General features: G+C 40.1%; 1 protein-coding gene across 7 annotated transcripts in view; it reads left to right on the top strand.

Annotated features, from left to right (window-relative positions):
• The window catches only part of TRPM3 (transient receptor potential cation channel subfamily M member 3), a 495,179-nt gene that overhangs the window by 292,597 nt on the left and 175,993 nt on the right, over positions 1-26,589 (top strand). For 6 of the 7 annotated variants that reach the window (XM_060610082.3, XM_060610081.3, XM_060610080.3 and 3 more), the window contains one exon: positions 15,902-16,076. In XM_060610082.3, the coding sequence (XP_060466065.1) occupies positions 15,902-16,076 (175 nt within the window). Of the gene's footprint in view, positions 1-15,901; positions 16,081-26,589 lie in introns of those variants that run through there. The other variant, XM_060610085.3, reaches the window with a different exon arrangement.

Below are 26,589 nucleotides of genomic sequence, written 5' to 3'. Positions count from 1 at the left end.
GGTTCTGGTGCTCCAGTGCTGAGCGCAGCACCAGGGTGCACTTCATAGCAGTCCCTTTCAGGCCAGGTGTCTGTGCTCATCCCACCCTCCTGGAGCTTGCATTTGGGTTGAAGGAAACCAAAAATAAGTAAAATATGTAGTGTATTGGGTAGGAATAAGTGTCAGGGAGAGAAGGAAGGCAGAGAGGCCAAAAAGGGGAGTGTAAGGAGGAGGTTGCAGTTTTAAATAGAGTGGTGGAGAAGGCCTCACTGGAAAGGGGACACTTGAGTGAAGACTTTAGGAAGTGAGGGAACAGAGTATGTGACATATTGGGGACAACCATTGCTGGCAGAAGGAATAGCAGTGAAAAGGCACTGAGGCAGGAATGTGGGCTACATGATTGGAGAACATCAGGAGGAGCCTGTGTGGCCATGTGGAAGGAAAGGGAGGAGAGGAGTAGGAGAGGAGTCCAGGGAAGGAATGAGGGCCAGATCCAATGAGGAGGGTAAGAACTTTGACTTCTACACTTGCCCTGTGTGCAATAGTAGCTTGCAGAGTTTTGAGCAAAGGAAGAAGTGTTCTTGTATGTTTCAACAGCATCACCCCACCTACTGAGTTGAGTAGCCTACATAGGGAGCAGGTGTGAAAGCAGAAACAGCAGTGAAGAGACCATGGCAAGAATCCAGACAAAAGCTGGCAGTGCTTAGACTAGGTGTATAATTCAGGCTATAATTTGAAGGCAGAGCAAGCAATATTTACCATTAAATTTGATCCAAGGTGTGAGAGGGACAGATGAATCCAAGGTGACTCGCAGTTTGGGGGACTGACCAGCTAGAAGAATGCACTGCCATGTATTCAGATGGGGAAGACTGGGGAGGAGGGTAGAAGGTAGAGACAATATCAGGAGCTTACCTTTGGGTGCGTCTTATCTGAGCTATCCCATGGCACTGAGGCCATGTCGAGAGGAGCAAGGTTGGGCAAGACTGAAGCTCAGTGCAGATAGTGGTCTGGAGATATAAACAGGGAAGTCGCCCGTGTCTGGCCAGTGTACAAAACCATGTGAGTGGGTGAGATCATCCAGGGAGTGAGTGAGGAGAGGAGACAAGGAAACAGCAGAGGACCAAGAACTGAATCAGTCCTTCTACCAGAGGTCAGGGAGGTGAGAAGGCACCAGCAGTGATGAAGAAGGAGGAGCTAGTGAAGTAAGGAGAGGGAGCTTCTGGAATCCAAATGGAGAGCATATTTCCAAGAGGAAGCCATGGCCAACTGTGTAAATGCTTTTGATGGGTCAAGTAAGATGAAACCTGCAAACTGACCATCGGGATATTGCGAGTCCCTTCTCCTGTCTCATCCCATCCCATGTCTACCCATCAGAGACACTTGCCTTGTCTTCTTTCTCTTTAAGACATTAATGAGCTTAGGTTTTTAACAAAAGCCATTCAGAGAGCTCATCTTCAGGCCAGCAATGCCAACTTTCCCTGAGAAAAGACAGCCCAGTGGGCCCTTTTGGAAATAAGGAGAAGGAAAAATAAATGGAAAACAAAATATGAATTAGTAACTCAGTAAATGATCCTGTTAGACAGAAAATACATTATTTGCTTTTAGGCCACATACCAAGTAGAGGGTATATTCAATATAGGTAAATAATTTTCAGCAGTACAGTGAATCCCCTACTGAAATAGGATGAAGTGGGAAGCTATTCATTTTTAAAGAGTTGGTTCTAGGGGATGAACTAGGGGAACTGGTTCTAGGGGAAGAAGAGCACATAACTTCCAGTAAGGGCAATGCTACATCAATCACATACAACTGAACTGGATGTCACCGCTTGGCTTACACAGCTTTCCAGCTTGGTTAGCTTCTCATTGATCATAGATGTATTCAAGCTTGGCAGACTAACAGATGTTGCTTCATAGGAATCATTTTTATCACAGTAGTTAGACCCAAAGGTTGGCAAACTACAGCCCATGGGCCAAATCCAGCTTGCCATCTGTCTTTGTAAATAAAGCTTTATTGGAACACGGCCATGTCCATGCTCATTCTTTCATGTACCATCTATGGCTGCCTTCAACCAACAGTGACAGAGTTGAGGACTTACAGCAGAGGTTGTCTGTCCTGCAAACCTGAAAATACTTACTATCTGGCCTTTTGCAGAAAAAGTTTGCAGACTCCTGATTTAGATTTAGATTTGTTCCAGGGAACAAAACATGGATCTTTCAGTCCTACTCCATGGGCTCTCATCTTAATTTACTGCAAGGGACACATCTTAAGATTCCACTTCTTTTCATAGTTGGAAGTCTCTTCTACTTATAGCTTAATGCTGGAGCAGCGGTTCTGGTCCATTGGGCCACTGGCAATAGCATCACCTGGGAACTTGTTAGAAATGCACATTCTCAAGTCCCATTTTAGACCTACTTGTCAGAAGCTCCGGGAAGGTGTGCAACAGGGTGTTCTCAAACTGCTCCCCAGGAAATTCTGATACATTCTAAACTCAAGAGCCGTGTGCTACAGCAGACTCTGATCAGAAGAGCTGAGACCTTGACACGGGCATTTCTGCACACCCCTTCCAATGATAGTTTTCAATGCACAAACTAGGTCTTTGCACATTAGAATTAGGGTTTTGAGAACAGTCCTTAGATTGCCACTTTCTTATATATAACGTTAGGAGAGCCCATCTTCTAGAATGATGGTATTAGCACTTATTATTGCAGTCAAATGGTTCTTGGTGGCAGAGTAGGAATAAGCCAAGTGTCTGTTTTCACATGAACATGACAGAGTAGGGTAATAACTGAGTGATTAAGGACCCAAAGTACCATTGGATGCCCTTGGGCCATGACTGTCTGCTGATTCCTCATTGTGGCCTCCAGTATGTTTAACTGATAGAATGTAACGAGGCATTTACTTATAAGAGAGAAAAGTAGAAGGGATTTATTTTCAGCACCATCAAGGATATGCTAGAATGAGAAAAACTTTAAATCAATATTCTCCCCCTACAGGATTTATGCAGGTGCTGCTGTGTTATAGTTGCTGTTTTCCTTTGCTTAATGATCTAATCCCTCCCTGGAGCTTCATCCTTTTGAGTACCTAGGGGAAGGAATATCTCTAATAATGAATAGCTGTGGTTTAGATGGAGCTGGAAACCTGCTCCCAGGGAATCAGAGAGGGGTAGCAGTGAGTCTTGGCCTTATTAAGCCAGGAAGAGATGCAAAAAGGGAACAGTGAACAAACTCAGGCCCCTTTCTAAATATCTGACGTTGCCATCCATTTTTAAAATTTTTCAGAAATGAATTTGGAACTCTGAGGCATGAGAGAGAGATAGAGCGACCATTGTACTGGTTTGTCCAGGACTAGATCTGGTTTATACTAGTCATCCCAGCATAACTATTAATGACTGACAACCCTTTCATTTGCAAAAGTGTCCTGGTATTTGTATGATAGAACAAATGGTCACCCTAGTGAGAGACGACCCAGTAAGAGTGCAAATAGTGTAGACCCAGTTTCAATACTCAGTTTACTCTTTGTGCCTCAGTTTATTTAAGTGTAAACTGAGATTTAAAATCTTTCTATCATAGGATTGTTGAGCATGTTGCGCAAGCATGTGCAACCTGCCTGGCTGCTGTCCAACACCTGGCAGGTGCTCAGCAACTGCTTGTTCCCCAAAGAGAAAAAAAAAAAACTGCCTTCAGCCAGTTGGCGGAGTGGACTTCACTATGAGAGATCATTCACTGCAACCCAGAAATTCATAAGCAGCCTTGTTTTGGCACCATTTGTAACTAGGTTTTTTAACATATTGGAATTGTCATTTCCTTGTGAGGAGCTATAAAAACATAAAGAAGGGGTGCCTGGGTGGCTCAATCCATGAAGCGTCTGACCTCTGCTCAGGTCATAATCTCATGGTTCATGAGTTTGAGTCCCGCGTTGGACTCTGTGCTGACAGCTCAGAGCCTGGAGCCTGCTTCAGATTCTGTGACCCCTCTCTCCCTGCCCCTCCCCTGCTCATGCTCTCTCTCTCTCTCTCTCAAAAATAAATAAACATTAAAAAGTTTTTTAAAAAACATTTAAAAAATGTCTGCTAGAGAAGGCCATCTTTGCACTTGAAAAATGATCTCACATCACAAATATGAACTAGAGGCTCAAGTTTGTTAGATGTTCTGATGCTAAGTGAATACAAGCAAGAGAAATAACAGTATTATAATTCATGGTGTTAGAGCTTGAGAAAGTCTAATACATTATACTTCACCCTTGATGGAACAAGACTGAAACTGACTGAGAGTTGGACACCAGAGTCAGGCAGATGGAGATCAAAACATAATTTTTATTAATGGTGAAGTTATTGGAAATAATGACTTAGTGTGAGGGCCAAATGGGTTTGCCTTTTTCAGCCTCCAGACAGCCAACCAGAAAAGAAATCTGTGTCTACAAAAGACATCTTTACTAATAGCATTGACTGGCATTGGTCCATGGAGGACAAGGAAGAAAGAAGCTCAGCTCTCTTCAGTGGGAGACTAGTAGTAGATTTGTTCTATTTAACCAAGAAACATAGACATTAGTCACCCCCAATCAAGTTGCTCAGTTTTACATGTGAAGAGGAGTAAGGGAAGGACAAGGGGCTAGATATGTTCCACTAATAGAGCTCCATCCACACGGAACTTGACACCAGAGGAAAGAAGGTTCCTCATGTCATCCATATTTCCCACTGAGTATTTAGTCATGATAAAGATTTGAACAGACTGGACTTGATACATTGTCTTTTAGAAAAGATGCCTAGACAGTCAAATAAAAATTTATCACTTCTGCCAACTGCTGGTCAGAAATTGGACTAAATACTATTACTAGATGTCAAACAATCAGTACCCTTCCTTTGTCTCATATAGGATAATGGCAGTCAGTTAGTTTAATAACCTTGGTGGTGAATGAAGGTCACTTCTAGCCAACAGCACCGTAGCTGCTGCTGAATCATACCAATCACCTCAGAGAGAACAGAATTATGTTTCCATTTCAGTCACGTAGTTCCCTATTCATTTCATGTGGAGGAAGTAATAGCTTTCATGGATATCGTTCCAGCAAAGGGAAGAATGTAAACCTTTGTTTACGTCTTTCCCCTCCCAGTGGCCAGGACACGTTGTCACTCCAGCTGGGTCCAATTCTGAGAAACAATGAGACTTCAATTTAAAAGGACAAGACAGCTGAACCGAAATTGGCTATTTGAGTCGCTAAGAATCTGGACTCTTCCAGACCTAATCCAAATGGACAAGTGAAATGTGAGCACCGGCCCAGGTGACTCAGCAGCTCCTTCTCTAGGTCTCTGACCACTGCTGAGGCCGGGTAGTTAAGGCGTGTGAAAGGACACGATGGGGCCACTTAAATGGCTCTCGTGTCAACTGTCAGAAATACACATCGATAGTATTGAGATATGGTATTCGGTCCCTGTATAACCACCAATTTATTCCTGTCCCTTCAACTGTGCTAGTCCCAAGGCACTGTACCTGGGGCACTGTACATTTTAATTTTGTTTTATTTCACAATTATCAAAACCATCTTCTACATGTGAGGCACTTTTGACACCAGGATGTTGCCTAAAGGCGGGGGGGCAGGGGTCTGTTCAAGAAGTTTAAATTTAGTGGATGAAACTTTCATTAAAGCAAGGCAGAATAAAATACCTGCCAAAACATAGATAAAAGAAAAAAAATCAGGGGCGCCTGGGTGGCTCAGTCGGTTAAGTGTCCGACTTCAGCTCAGGTCATGATCTTGCGGTCCGTGAGTTCGAGCCCCACGTCGGGCTCTGTGCTGACCGCTCAGAGCCTGGAGCCTGTTTCCGATTCTGTGTCTCCCTCTCTCTGACCCTCCCCTGTTCATGCTCGGTCTCTCCCTGTCTCAAAAAATAAAATTAAAAAACGTTAAAAAAAAAATTAAAAAAAAAAAAAGAAAAAAAATCAGCCACAGGCTACAAAGGAATGAGTGATTAATACTACCTAAGGGAGTTAAGAAATACCTCAGCAATTAGTAACATTTAAAGTAGACTCTGAACATTGCATTGGGGTCTCTGAGAGGCCACAATAAAGAGTACCTGCCTTTCTCATCGAAATTCTGAACAATCTCAGAAATAAAAAAAAGTACTTGATGAAACTCAAAATACCAGTTTTTGTTGGACAAGTTAGCAGGTATGGCTTTAAGACCATTGGCCAAGTGGGTTTAATGGCTCCCCCAGATCTGGCAGAATCCCATAGTGAGCCTTTACCCCACCCCTCATGCCTCACCAACATACCTTTAGGGGCAGAGCCCCCGGAGAAGCCGGGAGACCTCACTCTTCCTCATGAAACTGGGAGTGGGGAGAGATACTCCCCTCTGAAAATTTGGATGGCTAGGAGGAAGTTAAAACAGAATCCTAGCTGGCAGATCATGAAGATAGTCTGACGAGACCAGAATTAAGGTGAACAGAAGATCTGGAGGGAGATGAGGCTACAGATGAAGGTTGGGCCAGAACATGGGGAGCCTCGCCTGTCACGTGAAAAGTGTGGACTTTGGTCTGTAAGCAAGGAGAACCCACTAAAGACAGCTACAGAGAAGACTGTATTTATGATGATAACTAGCTGGTGGTGATTGCTGTGGAGGCAGGGAAATAAGGCAGGAAGCACTTCGGGAATGAGCCAATGAATGAACATAAAACCCTAGGCATCTGGGAAAATTCCCGATTTCATGAAAATTTAAATCAGATCTCAGTGCTCTGGATCTCAGGCCAGTTGATCGAGGGGAAGTGGCTCAAGTCAGAAAATATCTAAAAATTTCTGTGGAAATAATTATATTGTCATTTAACCTATAAGAAATCAGGATTGGGGCACATAGGTGGCTCAGTCGGATTAGTGGCTGATTCTTGATTTTGGCTAAGGTCACGATGTCACAGTTGTGACATGGAGCCCTGCTTTGGGCTCCTTGCTGGGCGTGGAGCCTGCTTAATATTCTCTCTTTCTACCTCTCCTTCTGCCTGCCTCTCTCTCTGTCTCTCTCTCTGTCTCTCTCTCAAAAACAAAAATAAGAAAATAAAGAAAAAAGAAATCAGGGTATACTTGATAGTAATTCAGTATCCTGCCTTTTATACCCCAAGTTTTAGTGAGCAACTACTATGTGTAGTAGCAATGACTATGTACATGCCATGCAGGGAATACAAAGATAAACTCACCTAATAGAGAAAAGACGTGTCCAAACATATAATTAATGAGAGAAAACTTCAAGAGATAGGAAAGGCACTATGAGAAAGTTTTAATGCCTTTTATGCCAAAGTAATTGATAGACAAATTTTAAAAATCTCTTCATTGGCATGGGCTTTAAAAAAAAGAAAATGCTATGAGGCAACACAAGTGAGAATTATTAATTCTGCCTGGTGGGCAAAAGTGGGGAAGGGGCTCAGGAAGGCTTATCTTTGAACCTGGAAACTGCAGGGTGAGTGTAAGTTCCTCACAGATAGTAAGTCAAAAAGAACATTCCTTAAAGAGAGAAAAGAACTTTTCACATTTGGGGGAGGAAGACACAATTGTTATACGGGGAGGATGGGCATAGTATTATAAAGTCAAAGGAGTTAGAACCACTCTGATTACCTTACATCTGAGAAGGCAAAGGATGCCTTTTGATGTGGGTTTGAACAGAGTAGAAACTAAGAAGACTTTGGCTTTGTTTGGGCGAGTTTTCTTGTAGACTTAGATCAATTACATTAAAACATTCAGCCTGCAAACAATGGCCTCAAAGAAAACGCTGGCTCTTTCCTTTTATGAAAGTAATACTTGCACCACAGCCCATGGGATTGGCTGTTCCTTTTCTATTGAAATGATTCACATAGAATGTTACTTGGATGTCCCGGTAATATATGAACATTAATAGCAGGATATTTCAATCAGAACTGGCGTGCTGTAAGGGAATAACTGTTTCCCATTGACTAAGTCAAAAGCCAAGTTAGTTTATTAGCATATAATATACTTGGAGTCGGTTTATGGATTTTGTTATTTGGCATTTACATCTTTGTCCAAACCACAAAACTCAAATGGCTTAACAAGCTGATTGAAGCACCCAGAAGAGGCCATGGTAGAAGCATTTGGGGAGTGATACAAAAAGTCACCTAACCGCCCCCGCCCCCCACCAGAAAGAATCACCTACCCCAAAACAAATAGTTTTAGCTTTTTGGATACAAGATAAAAAAAAATTTGTCTTCCTCAGCATATTATTATTGGTCTGCATGAGAGGACATTCAAACTTTGGAAAAACATGTTTTAAATTATTTGTCGACTCCTCCTTTTGGTTTAAGTATATGAAGCACATTTATTTTTCTGTTATCCTCATGAATATTTATACACATTTAAATGGGAAATCTTTTATAAGCTTAATAAATATAAGAATCTTTTAAATTTTTTTAATGTTTATTTATTTTTGAGAGAGAGACAGAGACAGAGACAGAGACAGAGACGCAGAATCTGAATCAGGCTCCAGGCTCCAAGCTGTCAGCACAGAGCCCCAAACGGGGCTCGAACCCATGAGCTGTGAGATCATGACCTGAGCAGAAGTCGGACACTCAACCGACTGAGCCCCCCAGGTGCCCCTAAATAAGAATCTTTATATTTGTGTTTGTTTAACCATGTAGTTCTTAAATGCCAGACTCTGTTCTGTATGTTTTATAAATAATTATAATATTCATATATTATTTTATAACATGTAATATTATATAAGTTTATATAAAATATATTTATATAAATATAATTATAAATTATAGTTTATATGACTTAGATAATTTATATATAAATTACAAATAAATAACATATATAATATACATTTAAATATATATTTAAATAAATGATCTCTCTCTCTTTCTCTTACTCACACACACACACCCTTCCTTCCCTCTCACTCAGGCCACATGATCCCTTCTCTGTGGTATCCTCTGCCCCCTTTCTTCCTTTCTCATGGTCTTCTTCCCTTGTTTAATCACCCACCCATTGTCCTACCAGAGCCTCAGCTGATAGAGAAGCTTCACTCTCCACCAACCCACTTTCCAGAAACTCACTTCAGCCCTTGGGTTTCCACTCCAATTCCAGAAAGGCAAATGTGACCTGTTGCAGGTCTGGAACCCACCTCTAGACCACCCAGCTTTAAAAGAAGCCAAACAAGGCAGACCTGTGGACGGGTCAACTCCTCGGTAGGGGAGTGTGGACAGGGAGGGCATGACCAGTGTTTCCAGTACGCGTGCCACAGTGACGCCTTTGCATGACTTACAGGATCCACATTTCATCCGCCCATCCGCTCTCTCCGTCTGTCCTTGGTCCTCTGGCTACCAGACAGAAAATCGAAGCAAGGCAATCTCTAAAATGAAAGTCAGGTGGTAGGAGCTAGTACACGGTTCCTGTGAAAATACGCATTGATAATACGCAAAATAGATGAGTTCAACAGTATTGAAAACAAGCTGGACAAAAAGGGGTTTGCGGTATTCATCAATAGCTTTTGCATTCACTGTCCCCGGGAGAAGAAATGCTACACCATAGGTTTTTAATCTTTTATCACCAGGAAAGGCATTGCCGTTAATTCAAACTCTGTATCTTTAGGGTTTTAACGACTGCCTATCTCCAGACAAATTTGCTGAGATTTTAGATGAAAAGATAAAATATACATGTGTGTTTATTCTGGTATACTGGTGTGTTTATTAGCTGTAATTATGGAAGGACTATACATGGAGGGGGTCCATTAGGCTAAATATCAGTAAGGGAGTTGCCATAAGGATCACTGATAACAGGAGAGGATGTTTAAGAAATTCACATTATGTTCCCCCTGCCTAGTCCTAAAGTGAATTGGAAATTTGTACATTGGGAAGTCTCAGCCTTAAGGAAAGTCCCCAGCCATCTTTCAAGGAATTTCCTTCCCACTTGACAACCATAAGTATCCAGAAGTGAAGCGTCTTGTTGCATGTGGCTTTATTTCTACTGCCTAATAGTTTGTGTGGTACTTGATATTCCCAGATGCTTTCCTAAGCATTAGGTGCAGAATTATAGTGATGAAAAGGTATAGTAATAATAATGACACACAGGATTGATTTGCGATGGGTTTGGCATTCACCAATTGGTTACCTCACCAGGATTCACTAAAAGATAATTGGGTTCATTACCCGTTTCCAAGTAAGGCCAGACTCACTCCAGTTATAGTTCTGTTGTCTGGAATAGATAGCATATTCTACCTCTAAAACATGAAGGCAATATCCAAAACATCTGCCTCCATAGAAGAACTGCAAAGATATTCTACTTAAAATGAAACGTATTCTTTTCTTGTCGGCCCCTAGATATTTTCTTGGTCTCGTTCTGTTCCTTGGTAGCTTAAGGATTTCCAATCATTTTTCCTTTTATAAAATACAGCATATAAAAATATTCTCTTTCTGGATAATAATATCCTATCATTGTACCTGAATATTCATGTGTTATGAATCTTCCTAATTAAACTTAACAAACAAGAATAGTTTTAAGTGTTGTCACTTGAACACAAGTGATTACCAGATTTACATACTTTTCACAAATCTATCTCCAATTTCTCAGACCATAGAAAAGATTCACTAAATCGACAAGAACATGAAGAATCTCAATCTGAAAGTATCTGTTGAAAGTTGTGGTATTATGCAGTATTATGCAAACTTCAGCCATTATTTCTCAAGTAGGTAGCAAATTAGTGTCCATTAAAATGAGGCAAATAGCTTACTGCTTCTCTTCCCATCACTATAGTAATTGCTAATGTCCCCGAAGTCTGTGCAAGGTTCTGTTTGGAAAAGTGCAAGACCTTAGGAAGTTGCTGAGTTTTTATGACCTCATTATGTAGTCCAAATACAGGAGATAATGGCCAATGTTCTGTTGGTAGAGTCAGCCATTGAACCAAAGACCAGGCTGTTCAAGTGGGAAGTTGGATGAAGGGGGCACATTCAATGTTTTATAATTTTAAGCAAATTTTAATTATGGAAATTAAAAATTGTGAAACATAAAATACACTGGTAAAGTCTTACTATACGCATAGTTTCAAAGCATGTGAATTCTCCACACAAACTTCTAAATCATCAAGAATCACATACTCCCATAGCTGACAAGGCCAGTGAATTAGTTATGTTCATGTTATTGCTACACAACTTTAGGGGTTGAGAGAAATGCCCACCCACCATTAACATTCTCAGTCTTGAATGCATTAAGACCTTTGGGAAGTCATTTCTCACATAAAGTTTGAGCCCTCCTTTCACAGATCACACGATCTGTGGCCTAGGTCATTACAACCTACCTAAGATCCAACCTTCTATACTCCATCTCCATATAAATATGAACCATTGTCCAATAGCAAATTATTCCTTAGGACCATAGGGATTTTAGATCATATACGGTGATGTGACATGAAACCAAAGTGTTAATTTACTTTGATCAGAATTCTCACATTATCCAGGCATTTCACGTACAACAGACTGAATGTTTTTACAAGTGCCTGAACTGATCACAGATTATTATCTCATGTCAGCAGAGAGGGAGAGAAGAGAGGGAGAAAGAAAGAGGATGCTTTTGGAGTTTGAAGACATTCTCCTATTCCTGCCACCTTCCTTCCTCCCAACGCCCAACCCAGTCTTTGGTTAAGCCAATTTTGACACTTTCTGCCTTATTGGGAACCCAAGCTAAGGTACATAGCAGTCAGAACAAAATGTGACACAAGTCCAAGAGAATATCTTCTGCAAAGAACAATTAATTGGGGTGGGGTCTGTAATTTGAAAGCCGTAGGTCAGGCTGGAACATTGTAGAATGTAGCTGTTAAATCCATTGCCCAAGCCCACATTTTTGAAGGCTAGGCCTCCAGTTCCAACACTGCAAAAGCTAAAGAGTGTGGCAAAGCCTCTTCCTGCTTAAGCATCTCCACATTGGTCTAAAATTAAATTCTAATGGAAATCTCAGAACTGCTGAAAGTCTTTGGTTATGGTGAAACATGTAAAATTATTGCAATCGACTAAAGAATTAACCTATTTTTCCCCAAAAGCACAGGAAAAGTATTCACACACACACAGAAGTCTCTGAGGGCTCTAGATAAAATGAAAAAGCTTTCTGAATAATAGAGGTTATATTTTTTAAAACTATAGATCTAAACAGCTATTTTGTGTGTCTGTGTATGTGAATGGCTAGTAGGTTTGCTGAGCAAGGTATAAATTTGTGATTATCTTCAAAGGAATTTATACTAATTTTGTTATGGGCATAAAGAAAATAGAAATGTGCCATGTGAATTCAGCTGAACATGCAGTGGATTCCATAAAGAAAAATGTTTTCTTTATGTCATTAATAGAAAATGGTATTCATGGTATTTTAAAAAGCCTTTTCTTTACTAATGGAGTCATATACTACAGATTCTAATTTTTACATTTATGACTTTCTCTAGAGTATTTTTAATATCCTGTGTCCAAAATGTAACTTAGAAACTAAAGTGTGAACAGAAGAAATAAGGAGAAACAAGAGAGAAAGAATGGAGGGAACATCCTGTAGGAGGAACATCCTACAGATAGTGTTTATTCTGAAGTTTAGCCAGTCAATATAACTGGGCAACAATAGCATGATATTGTTCCCTTGGGCATAGAATTTTGTTGGCAAACCCATTCTAGAACTTGCCTCACAGGCCCCAGTGAGCTTCAAACTGATGTTCTTTATAGCTATATCAATGTGCTTAATTTAGGTTGGAGTTTGGTAAGGGTCCATTCACAAGTTTTCATGAATCTCTTTCAAAGATCCATAAACTCTTGAAATTGCATAGAAATATTTTTGTGACTATCCATATGTGCACTTATTTTTCTGGAGAAAGGGTCAGTAGATTTAATCAGATTCACAAAAGTATTCAAAGATCCTTATCTCCAAAAAAATAGGCTAAGAACCACTTCGTTAGTTCATTACTGATTATTTGATATCATTTTCTTTTCTCGGAAACAAAGGCAATGTGTGTGTGTGTGTGTGTGTGTGTGTGTGTCCTGACAGAAAGACAATGTTACCATATACTGGCAGGCTAAATTTACACAAAGCATGGTATTTTTAGGTATAGCCTGATTCTCTACCTTTCATAACTAAGATATTCATTCAGAAGTGCTTTTGTATTAGGCTATAAGGTCTTTTATTGTCTATAGAATAAATTTCCATGTATTATCACTGTAGGAAATGGGTGAGAATGTAGAGGCCAGATATATTCAGTATTTATGCAAAGGGAGATGATACTTTGATACTTTATCCAATTTTTAGCACTGGATTATAATATAATAATAATAGTAATATAAATTTATATATTTGTTTTCATATTTGAATTGGTAACAGCTTCATTCTGAAATTAGGAAATTTAATCATCTAAAATGTTTCTGTATTTCTAGGGGTTACAACACTTTGGTACATTGAGAAATACATTGTTATGAAATCATTTGACTGTTTGTTGCTCTCAATGTATCCTATGTAAATTGATCCTTTGCTCCTATATATCCTCTCAAAGGGAAGAGAGGTTTCCAGCCATCTCGCCTATTGTCTGGTAGATTCTAGATAACTGAAACATTCTAGAAGGCCCATTCTAGGACTTCTTTCTCCATGAGAACTTTAAGTGGATCACAGCTGGTCTGTGAGTTGAAGTAAAGATCCCACTGACAGAACCAGTGCTCAAGATCAGAACTTGGCAAAGGCTTCTCTTGGAAGATCCTAGAATGAGTCTAAACATATCATTAGGTATAAAAAAACGCAGGTATGGGATATAATTGTTCCTTAACATGAAACAATGTGGTAGCATGTGCTAAACCAAGGCAAAGGGAAAAATTAAATAGCATAGTACTTTGGCAAATACCTCATAAAATAATTTTAAACATTGGAAAAGAGACCCTTTTTTAAGGCGTTGAAATAAAAACCCAGGGCGCCTGGGTGGCTCAGCCGGTTAAGCATCTGACTCTTGATTCTGGCTCAGCTCATCATCTCACCATTTGTGAGTCTGGGCCCCACATTGGGCTTTACACTGACAGCACTGAGCCTCCTTGGGATTCTCTTTCTCCCTCCCTCTCTGCCCCTCCCCTCCACGCTCTGAAAATAAATAAACTTTAAAAAACATACAAACCCATATAGGGGTGGATATTTCTTATGTCAGCAAGTTCTCCTCCAAAAGAAGTGTGCTGTATTAACATTTCAAGTTAGCCCTTAATCTTCAAAGTGCCTTTCAGTAGGAAGTTACTTAATCCTCCTCATCAGCAGTGAGGAAAATGTCTCCTCTACAGACACGTAAATAGTTTTAAAGTTTTAAAGTGCCCTTTTGTCTCAATCGTTAAGGGCCTTTTGGTCAAAAGCATAATCTTTTGCTTCCCTCTCCTTGGATTTGAAGGAGTAATTCTCAAAAGTTCTCCATCCACAGATGAATCAGATGGGACCATGGGTTATCCCTCCCTCCTCATACCCTCTGGAGCACAAAAAGAAATTTGGGGACAACAATTGTCATTTTCTTACAGGTTTTAAATGTTGATATAAAAATGGCACCCATTTTTGTGTAACTGACATTTTGGACATTTCCTTTAAGATGAAAATCAAACCATGAGAAACACTGACTTAGAAAAGAGAAGGCCCCAGGACACTGATACACTTTAGAAGTATAATAGGTCACACAAGTCAAATACAGTCTCTTATTAATGGAGCAAGGAACCAAACCTCAAACTATTATTTCTCACAGGGCAGCAGTTTCTTGATAAAAGAAAAAAAAAAAAAAACATAGCAGGCAGGAGAAGGGGGGAAATGGAGATGATTGAAGGCTTTTTTTAGTTCATATTTACAGAAGTGGCACAGAATCTTGATTATTTCTTTTTTAAGATAACTGTTCTGTATGAAACCATCTCATTTTTATGGTACTGCTCAATTCCTTAACTATTCTGGGAAGGTAAAGTGAGAAAATATAGTGTGATACCAAAATGAGCAAAAGAAGTTATTCAATGAACAATGATGGCACTTGAGAGAACTCTTGAAAATGTACTTCAAATCTTTTTCATCATGTCTCTCATGGACATTCATTTTTAATACTTCTCTTTAAAATGTCAAGTTGAACCATATGTGAGTGCTGATGTTAGGGCACTTTTTACATCTTATAGCTCACTGATAATAGCGTAAATAGTTTAGAAAAAGTCTGTGACACCCCCCCACACACACCCCTGAATTCAACTGAATTCAACAAATGTTTCCAGAAGACCCATCATGAGCCTGGCACCTTGCTCGGTGGCTAAGGACAAAGCAGTAGCAGATGGCAGATGATATGTCTCCTGGGTACTTTATTGTGACTGTTACTCTATTAAGAATCAATAATCAAGCTTATCATTTATGGTCAGACATAGATAGACCCCTAAGGTAGCTAGTAGTTAACTCAACAAGTGAAAATGTGCCTCCAGCTGATTTTGATTTGTTGAGTCTTCAATAAAGAGAACCATTCAGGCATTTTCTTGGTGCCTCTGATGACTTCAGGGATCTGGCCTGTTTTAAATTCCCATTTTTCACGTAGGAAACTGAACAACTGGGTACATATGAGACTTGCTTAAGGTCACGTTTCACTTCCAATCTTCTGGTTGCTGGCTCAGTGTTTCATCTACTAACCGATTCCTTTCTCTCCCTCCTCGCCCTATGCACCCCCTCCTATAAAAGTATGGCAATCGGTGCCTTCACTGACCCCAGCATCCCAGGAGCTCTGGGGAGAGGGCAAAGTCAAACAGACCCCCTGGTGGGAACCTTCTGCTACAGGAGTCTGTAAAAATTTTGCTCCGTATTTTATCCCTTCATGTGTTATCTCCCCCCGTGCTCAGTAATTTTAGTTTGTGCTTCTTGTTTCTCTTTTTGTTTCTTTGGTTTGCTGGCTTTGTGTTCTTTTCTCTTTTTTTTCCTTTTCTTTTCCTTTTTTAATGCAGGAATCGGTCAAGGCGTTCCGGTGGTGGCACTCATTGTGGAAGGAGGACCCAATGTGATCTCCATTGTCTTGGAGTACCTTCGAGACACCCCTCCCGTGCCAGTTGTTGTCTGCGATGGGAGTGGACGGGCATCTGACATCCTGGCCTTTGGGCATAAATATTCAGAAGAAGGCGGGTAGGTAATGAGTATGAAGCCTATGTTCCAAACTTGGAAAGATGGTATTAGTCGATTAAGATGTTTGGTTTGGGAAGGTGGTGGGGAAGAGCAGGGGAACGTATTCTAAATGTCCTGGGAACTGAGACATTCCATGAAATCTCCACTGGACTAGCCCAATAAAGAGGACAAAGGGAAAGGAAGGGTCATAGGACTCGGTAGCCTTTCTCTTCTTTGATTTCTTCTCTCTTTTGCCCCTCTCACTAAGGAGAAACAGGAACTGGGTTTTCACACACACGGCACAGCTAACCTGGACCATATAGATCGGGTTAGTACCTTGGGAAAAGCTGGGATGTGCAGCCTCCAGGCTCAGCCTCCGAACACCAGCTTCGCCAGACTGCTGCATGTTCACAAAGGCGACACCTTAATGAAAACTTCCGGTGGCCTGTGCTGTCAGATCCCTATAGATTGGCTCAGAAAGCAGAGTCTATAAACACTCTGTTCCTCGTTAAGCCCCTCCTGGACTCCCCGCCACGCCACCGCAAACTTTCCTTGGTCTGTCTACCCCCTAATGCTACTCTCAACAGTCCACAGCCCCCACCCCCCCACCGCAAGGAAGACTTCCCTCCACAGCCTTCCCTGTCAATCTGAGGTCCCACCCAGGGAATGGTGACATCCAAGCAGTCTTGGATTTTATTAGATTAAAGTGACGCGCCCCAAGGTATAAATGGGTTTAAGGAGGAAAACTCAGGGGGGCATCACTGAATTTTTATTTCATTCAAATTTTTAAAGTTGTTATTTATTTAAGTAATCTCTATACCCAACGTGGGGCTCAAACCCATGACCCCGAGATTAAGGATCACATACCCTTCTGACAGAGCCAGCCAGGCGCCCCTAAGTCATTGAATTTTTAAATAAGGAACTTGCTAACCGAAACAATTCTCCTAACACATGAAACTGATGGGCGAAAGGAGCCCCAAAGGAGATGGGGTCTTTTGTTCATCCCTTTTACAAACATACATCGAGTGTCTACTGGGTGCCACACACAGAGATGGGAAAAAAGAATAACAACTCTCCCTGCCATCAAAGAGCTCATAGTAAGTCTAGTAAGTAGATAAGCATGTAATGATTAGTAGTAAGTGACTGGCAAGCTTGGCTGCTCAGGACACTCCCTTCTCCACCTGTCTGCCATGTAGCCTTCCTTACAACAGACTCCTCCTGGCAGTCCAGTAGTGTGTTTTCTCTCCCATTCCTTTCCTTGTCTTTGCCCGAGACCCAGCAGTGCTCCAGGTGAGTGTTAACCCAGCCCCCTTCCCTGATAAGTGTGTGAGCCTAAATATGGGAAAGAAAGGAGACACACGTAGGAGAGTCACTGGCTTCCCACTAACGTTGCAAACACTGACAGTGATTTGGGGGCGCCTTAAAGCTTCTGATGTGAAAAAGAAAAGAAAAAACAATATTCATGAGCATGAAGTTGGAGTTTGCTTCCTGGCAAATTTAAATTCTGTCTTCTCCTTTCATTGTAAATATTGGTCCATTTTATAGCTAAGAAACTAAAAAGAACATTTGCCTGAACATCTCCATGTCTGTTACCAACCAGAATTCAGGATCCTCAACTGTGCTTTGCTTTTATTAAAAATGTAGCCATCGTTCTCATTGATTTAAATATAGCAACGTGTTTCTTTTTCAGAAAGAACTAAAGACTTTATACAGTTTTTAGCTTCTGCTAACTTTTTTTCTTCCTAATGCTTGCAATTATTTTATTGTATTTCCACAAAGTAAATGCAAGTTTGCATTCAGAAGGCACATTTCCCTTTCAGAAAATTCATGGAAAAGTGAGCTCTTCATCCTAACATTTCAGGTTTTTAAAGTCTGTACACAATTAAGGTCCGGACCCAGGGCCTACTTTTTGTCATTATCATGGGTTGTATAGTGTGAAAATGTTACAATTTTTGATAAGTTGCTCTTCCTGATTCTGTTTTATATGTAGGGGAAATGTTACACATTTTAGAGCTGGGGGAGTGGAACTCTGTATTTTTTAACCCAGGGGACAGATACACAGAGCAATTACGTGGTTTCCCAAGGTCGCATAGCCCACGATCCCAGGTCAGGATTCTTTCTGCTCTCTTAAAAAGTTCACTGAAATGGATTTTTGTGGCCTGTGCCTTGGTTGTTTCTTATATGTTACCTCAACGGCACCGTCTCTTAAGTAACTTAAGTTCCCTTCAGCTTCCCCTTTACATTAGAATTTCTTAATTTTTTGTATTATTGCATGTATCCCCAAAGATAAAATCAATGCATTCCTACGTGTAAACCTACTTGTTGGTCCAAGCCGACCAACCCTACAACACGGGGATTCTTTTCTTCCCCCTGACCCAGATCCAAATTAGGAGGCAGAAATACCATGCCTTTTTAACTTTAATTGGAAATTTTAGTTTTAAAACCAAAGCTTAGTTTTAGTTCTGATTATTTTATGACCAAAATATGCAAAAGCATAATCTATATGGGATCTATGCAAACATGTAAACCATGGTTGATTATCAAAGAGTATGAAGTCATGCACATAACCCGCGTGGAGATAAAGAATTAAGATATGATTTCATACCTTGGGAATTATTAAGATTAAAACTTAAAAAAATTTAAGAACCGTTTAGAAACACTTATTAAGAAAATAGAAGCTTCAAGAGAAGCTTTGTATTTGCCAATCCAAATAGATAGATCTATATTTATTTATTTTATATGGTGTTATAATAAATGTATGCTCTTGCTCCAGGAAAGCAATTATAAATTTATCATGATCAAAAGAATTCAGATGTTTGTCTGTGTCATCTGAATAACTGCCAGAATCATGTTTATTTAGCTTGATAAAAAGTAGTCCAGCCACACATATGCAACCAATTTAAAAAGAACATTTCCAAGGGCTCCTGAGTGGCTCAGTCGGTTAAGCATCCAACTTTAGCTCAGTCATCATCTCATGGTTCATGGTTCATGAGCCCACGTCAGGCTCTGTGCTGACAGCTCAGAGCCTGGAGCCTGCTTTGGCCTCTGTGTCTCCCTCTCTCTCTGTCCCACTCCCACTTGCACTCTGTTTCTCTCTGTCTCTCAAAAACGAATAAATGTTAGAAAAAATTAAAAAAAAAACATTTCCAAAGAACATTATTTTGCAGTAGTGTGTTTGCTTTATGCTAAAAAGAAAAAGAAAAAGGAGAGATAGAATCCCAAGCAGGCTCTGCACCATCAGTGTAGATGTGGGGCTCAAACTCACAAAGTGTGAGATCATGACCTGAGCCCAGACCAAGAGTCAGACGCTTAACTGACTGTGCCATCCAGGTGCCCCTTTGGTGATTTAAATATGATGTAAGCATTTTTAAACTCATTTATAGATTGTTAAATCACACAGGTCCAAGGACTGTAAGTGTGTATATTTAGCTATAAAGCTTTTCACTTTATAATCTTAAAGGAGTGAATGAAATTTACACACCTTGTATTTTAACTTTTATGAACTTGGTATTTTGCCCTTAAATTCCCTATTGTTAACCAACTTCTAAGAATATGAATTTGAAAGGTCATCACTTAGGAAGCAAATTGGAATTGGCAAAACTAACTTGTGTCGATGAGATTACTTGAGGTAAAGGAAGATAGAGCGTATCCATCCCAAAGTAAATGGGTTTGGATACACTAGGAGGGCAACTGCAATTGAATTCATTTGCCTTCTTCTCCCTCTCTGCCCTGCAGCAGGTGCTACCAGAAAGAAATGGCCAAACTCTCTTTTTCCCTTAATGTCAAACTAGATCATCCTATTTCTCATCTGTCATAGTTTTAAAATGAGTCACAACTCACTTTCCTGGACTAATTTCATTCCGTAAAAATATTATCAAATTTTTCTTTTCTGAATCACAACTGACTAAACACTGCCAACAAACAGATTGATGCTACCCAAGTGGCATTAGATTCACTTACCTAAGTTTTCAAATAGGAAGATTCCACATTTTGCTGTGTTGAGGAAGCAAGCTGACCAACTTTGCTTACAGTCAGAACACCTTTCAGGTGGTAGCTGCCTGCAGTTAAAGTCAGAGATTAGTTTGCTTGGAAAGTAACTAAGTCTCAGGTTGCAGAGAAATGTGGTGTAGCTCCTCATTTATCAGCCATTGAGAAAGTGCCACACAGATGAAAGATGTCAGTGTGAAAAAGGCATCCCGAACAAATGTGTACTCTAAGGGATGCTCCTCATTTATCTGGATTTTATTACTAAGTCTTACATTTATTTTGGTGTCTTCTTCCCGAAAATATTTTTAGAGAGCCTAGGACAAGAAGTAGAGCTTGTGGTAACAGAAAGCCTTAAAGCTCTTACATAGACTGTTGATAACTCTGGGGACAGCACCAAGGGGCAGACGCCAATAGACTGTTCACATTCGTATTTGTCTGGAATTTGTATTAGATATCATGGAGAAACACTGAGCCACTAATGGCTTGTTCTTGAGGAAGAGAATAGATAATATATTTCAAGGAAAAAAAATCTGATTTTCCTGTTTAAAGGGAACTTAATAAAGATCCCTTTATTTTCTGATTAACTGAGGTAAAGGCATAAATGGAACACAAAGTAGAGATGAGAAAGGAAAAATCCATTGCATGGCTTCAAATTATATCACTGTGTCCTAGCACGGATGTAACGAAAGTTTGCTTCTCTCCAAATATACATCAAAGTGACCAAAGTCAGGAGGAAGTCACCAGAAAACTAGCCATTTTAGAAATCCAGGTGCAGTCTGTATTCCCTAGGGCATATCACTCCATGCAGTGGTTACTAATGTTTTCTTCTGCTTGAGAGATTTCCATCTAAGGCTGAAGGATGTCACAGCCCTATCATTTTTCTCTATAAGATCTGCTGAAAGGAAGTAATTGATCTCAGTAGTCTGTATCCCAATATGATTTAGACATAATTGGAATGTCAAGTGAGAAAGAAGGAAACAAATATCAAGCATGCTGACTTCCAGTGTCTATTTTAGTTTCCATTAATTTCATCTTACCTTGTCTCTTTTCTAGAATTTTCTATAAGAAAGCATGTCAAAACTTGATTCTGTTTTGTAACTTTCTCAGAAGGGATGGGAAGAAAGTTGGAAACATCTTGTATAGACAAAGCATACCAGGAGCTTTATTTAAAAAGGGGTGTTGTTTTTGTAAACCGTTTTCTAAGTTAACCTTTATTGAGTGCCTACTATATGCCCTCAACGTAACTGTTAGAGAATGAGCAAGACATGGCCCTGGCAGAGATTTTATAATGGAGGTTAAAACACAGCCATGAATTACAGATAACTAGAAGGTCACATGTGCTGTGATAAACGTACAAGAGGCCAGAGGACAAAGTACTTGAGTGTGGCATTTCCCCCAAGAATCTCTTCAGGGGTGCCTGACTGGCTTAGCTGGTAGAGCATGCGACTTTTGATCTCAAGGTCATGAGTTCCAGCCCCACGTTGGGTGTTAATTACTCACATAATGGCATAATAGTCTTTATTGCTCCTGTTCCCCTTTTCCATCAAAAACTGGATCCAAACTGAGGATCAGCCTGGAAGACAAGAAAAGCTAATATTTGACCCTCTTTTGTGTAACTCAACACAGAAAAAAAAAATCAGTTTGAAGAGTATTGAAAGAAAGACAATAAAAGAGATGGTGTGTTTGTATGTGTACATACATACAATTATGTTGAATTTATATATACCCAAATATATATTTAAATACATTTGCATGTTATTTATATATAATATATATTTACATATTGAATTTATATATTTCAGTTTAATGAAATCAAGTTAATTGACAAATTAATTTAATCCAATAAAATCAATTAAATTATATATAATTTATAAATATACTAATGCCTATAATTATTGAATTGCAATTTTTATATTGCAGTTTTCCCCTCTGTGGAATATATTAAAGATATTGATATATAGATACCTGTGCCATCGTATCTAAGTTCCTCAAGGCTGGAGTAGCTTCATTTATTTAGGAAAGTTCAAAAGAAAATACTCCGTCTTCCAGTTTGCTGTTTGGTCCCTCCATGTTGTGTCAGCATGGAAAGAATAAAGCATTGACTAAAAAACAATTATGTAGAGTTCATGGAGGAAAGTACTAGTGAGGGGAAAAGTTCTATTGATCCCTATCAGTCAATCAGTTCTCTAAATTGATTAAATTTGCTTTAGAATTGCTCAGCTCCAGGCTGGGAACGTGTGGCCTTGAACATAAACAGCAAACATTAGAAAGAACACAGAGCTGCATAAGCCATCATGGTAAAGAAATCCTTTTCGGAGAACCACTGCCCATGACTTTTAGACAGCCCATCAATATCAAGTGAAGATTGCACAGGATGGATCAACCATGTTTCTCTGAGATTTGCTCAGCTCACTTCTTGGCCACTTGTTACACAGAATACATTCAAAATAGGCAGGTGGTTGTCACACTTTAGCATGCCTGAGAATCACCCAGAAAGTGTAAGGAGACACAGGTTCCCCTAAGTATCCTGATTCGGTGTACCTGGGCTGAGGTACAGGAAACTCTATGTGAAAACAAACTTGAGGTGATTCCAACCAGAATGGTCCATAGACCATGCTTTCGGAAACTCCTTTTAAATGTATACAAATTAGCCTTCTGATGTTTTCAGAAAGAGCCTCCTCACTTGCTGTGCCTGGCGTGCATTCTCCTCACACTAGTCATGGCACTGTTGCTGCAAGCACTTTGCACCCTCTGCCAAATTTTGTCCCTGGAACCCAGTTGGCTTGAGAAGTTGATTTAGCATGAATCACCTCATTTATTTCTTTATCACAGCTGTTCTTAGTTTCAAACATCTGTTAGACTTGAAAATTCCTCCCTTGAAGAGAAAGCTATACCATAAAAATACTCATTTTGACAGGACTGGTAGATTTTTCTGTTCACATTTTTATTTACATGGATTTCTTAAGGGCGTTCAGTTCATTTTATTTCTTTCAAAAATGATTGTCCAACTAGTTCAAAATATATGACCCATTTCCAAAGAGGAAAAAACAAGAGGATGAGAAACTTGAAAATATTTAAAACTGAATGATGGGTCTCTGCTGTTGGAGACACCATTGACAGTCATCAAGGACATTACGTTCAGCATTAGAAGGTCTTAGCTCATTTTCCTTTGACTTTACAATTGCGATAGGCAACCATTTAAGAGTCCCAATTTCCCACTTGCCTGTAGCATTGATTTTCGCTTTTTTAAAGTCTGTAAGTCCTTTCTCATATGAAATCTCAGATAGAAGCGCAATATATAAAACACAGGATACATGTTCACTCTGTGGAAGCTGGGGTGGAAGGCCTAGACCAGTGGTTCTCAAGTTTTTATCTTGCATCAGAATCAAAGGGCTTATCAAAAATCAAATAGCTGGGCTCCATCTTAGATTTTCTAATTCAGTAAGTCTGATTGGCCAGGTGATTTGCATTTCCAAGAAATACCCAGGAGATGCTGATGCTGTGGGTCCAGGGACCATAATTTGAGAACCACTGGTCTATAGGCCTCCTTTCTGTGCCTGGCTCTCACCCACTAATGCAGCTCTGAGGCATCTTTGGGGCACCTCCTCAGAATTCTTGGGGCTTCTTTGTGGAAACCAGTTGACCATTAATCCACAGGACAAGTCCAAATTCCTTGGCTTGGACTGAAGACCCTTTGCATTCTGGCCCCAGCTCTCTCTACAGTCATGTCAATGAACCTTCCATTCACCAGACAACAGAGCTGAATTGTACTTCCCATTGCTGCCATACATCTCTCTGCCTTAGTGTGAGATGTACACGTACATTTCTTTACCCACTTCTACGACACATCCTCTTTCTCTTATGAAAAGAAGCAGTGAGGACTTTAAAATCCACAAAGACATTTAAAATGTATTTGAGGGAGCCTTAGATAATAAAATGTCCTGGTATTTAATTCCTCTACCTTAGAGGAGATGAATTATGAATCATCCTGGCTGATATTAGAACCTGCAGCTGCTAGAAATAGAGTGGATTAACATCTCACCCTGTGGTATCATTAATAATAGATAATGTTTGCAGCGTCCTTAATGGATTTCCATTCGATTCCCCATGCAATTCTCCTTGTTGATTATGGACTACAGGATTCATAAAAACTAGATACAACAGTGACCACCTGCTATAGAAGCTTCTTCCACCAGAGACACACTAAAGATGCATTAAAGTAGTATTCCAAGGTTAACTCAAGTCTGCACTACTGTTGTCTAGGAGAGGCTCCACTCAGCTTCAATACACTTTTTCTTTAATTGTCCTAATTGCTGGACAGCTGTCCTATAGTTGATATACATATTTATGGTATCTGGAGTTATTCCATGCAAATCAAGTATCCATAAGCAGTGATCCCTAAAGTAAGCGGTAAAAAATCAGTTTCTTTAAATTCATGAAAGCCACAGTTCATTCAGCGTCTTGGAGACAGACCTAAAATTTACAGTTCTTTAACCCTATGATATCCCTGGTATTCACCATTTGATAGTATATTTGAGATTTTCTTATCTCTCGTGCAGGGGTGACAAATGGTTTTCATCTTGAGTGTCAACAACAATCAACTGGTACCGGCGTCCTAAAATAATGTGTTGAGAATTATTCTGAGGCCACATTGGTGCTCAGGGGAGAGATTATTGTGATAGATTAACAATGATACAAAGAAGGAAAGGGACACTCAACATGCCATGGATGTCTACTTTTGTTCTAGAATGGAGACAACATCTTATAGATAGCCCCATATATCACCATCAGGCAATCATCAAATAGCACATTGGATTATGAAGCCAAGCAAAAAATAAGAAATTTATCTGCCTAAAAGATACCTGGGAAATAGTCCATCTTTAATCAACCCTGTGAAGTGCATCAGTCTAAACTGTCTGACAATATGAGGCTTTCCCTACAGGCATAATACATAGGATATCAAAAACAAGAGGCTCTTTGTTGTGGGATACTGTTTGAAGCTGGATTGAGGGACAATTCAGCAGTTGTCTATGGATAATTAATAAGAAACACTAATTTATTATTTTTTATTTTGAGAGAGAGAGAGAGCATGCACAAGCAGGGGAGGAGCTAAGAGAGAGGGAGAGAGAGAGAATCCCAAGCAGGCTCTGTGCTGTCAGAGCCTGATTCAGGACTTGAACTCACCAAACTTGAGATTGTGATCTGAGCCAAAATCAAGAGTCAGATGCTTAACTGACTGAGCCACTCAGAGGCCCCAAGAAAGACTAATTTTAAAACAGTGAGGAATTAATCCATCACTAATCCATCTAAAAAAAAAAAAAAAAGAAAGAAAATTATACTTGTTCCAGCATCTCACAGAGTAGGATATGGGGGTAGAAGGAATCTTTGACAAACTGCCTTGAGCAAGAATTGAGATTTACCCCACCCTTTTCCCCATACCTCTGACCCCCTTCCCAAAAGCATACTTGCAAAAGTGAAGTTACTATTTTTTAAAGCTTCTGCATGCAAGAACCTGGTCTAAACACTGTCTTTCATTAAACTCTATGGGATAGGTAGGATAATTATCCCCATTATATAAATGAGGAAATTGAGGATGGAAGGATTACAGAGTTTCCTCAACATCTCACCGGTAGGGAGTGGTCTGCCCAGGCAAATGGGGGCCGGAGCCTACACTCCTAGCAGCTACACTGTATCACCTCTAGGAAGATGAGACCAGTAACGGCAGGAAGTTTGCTTGCCCCAGAGCTGTTATTATTTTTTTAAGTTTATTTATATATCTTGAGAGAGTGCATGCATGGGAGGGGCAGAGAGAAAGAGAGAAAAAGTATCCCAAGCAGGCTCCACACTAAGAGTGTGGAGCCTGATGCCGGGCTCAAACTCCTGAACCATGAAATCATGACCTGAGCCAAAATCAGGAGCAGGACGCTTAACTGCCTGAGTCATCCAGGTGCCCCAGGGCTGAGTTATTCTGAACAACAGCTTCCATCTCCCACCCCACCCCCCACCCCCCGGCTTTGTGTCACATGCTGGTTAACTTCTCCTTTGAATAAATGTTGGACCAACCTTTAAAGCATATCCGTGAAAGAGATGCCAGGGTCTTTGCCTGCCCAAGAACCTCATACATCTAATTCCAGCTCTGATTCTCTCTTTTGTAGAGGGTCTAAACCAATAAAAGTTTGATTATTCCTCTTTCCTGGCCATGTGCAATTATCGTTGATGGGATTTCACTTGGAATGAACACAGAAAATGTGTCTTTCCCTTTAATTTTGGAAGCAGAGAAGCTGCCCGACCATGTGTCAGTCTCTGTATTCTTTGGCAACACTTAACAATTTCTACTCTTAGCCATAGTCATAAACAATAGCAAAAGAAAGGAGAGAAATTACAGATGCATAGCCAACACTGTTGAGGATTTTTCACCTGAGCGTCCTGCTAGTTTCTGCCCAGGGTAAAGTGCTTGGCAGTCTTGTCTGCCTCAACAGCAGTTCTGTCGAATAGAACTTTCTGTGATGATGGAATTGTTCTCTGTGCTGTCCAATAGAAATATCTG

The sequence above is a fragment of the Panthera onca genome, chromosome D4, assembly GCF_046562875.1.
Source record: "Panthera onca isolate mPanOnc1 chromosome D4, mPanOnc1 haplotype 2, whole genome shotgun sequence".
Taxonomy (NCBI): Eukaryota; Metazoa; Chordata; class Mammalia; order Carnivora; family Felidae; genus Panthera; species Panthera onca.
This window is presented reverse-complemented; position numbering and strand designations above follow the sequence as displayed.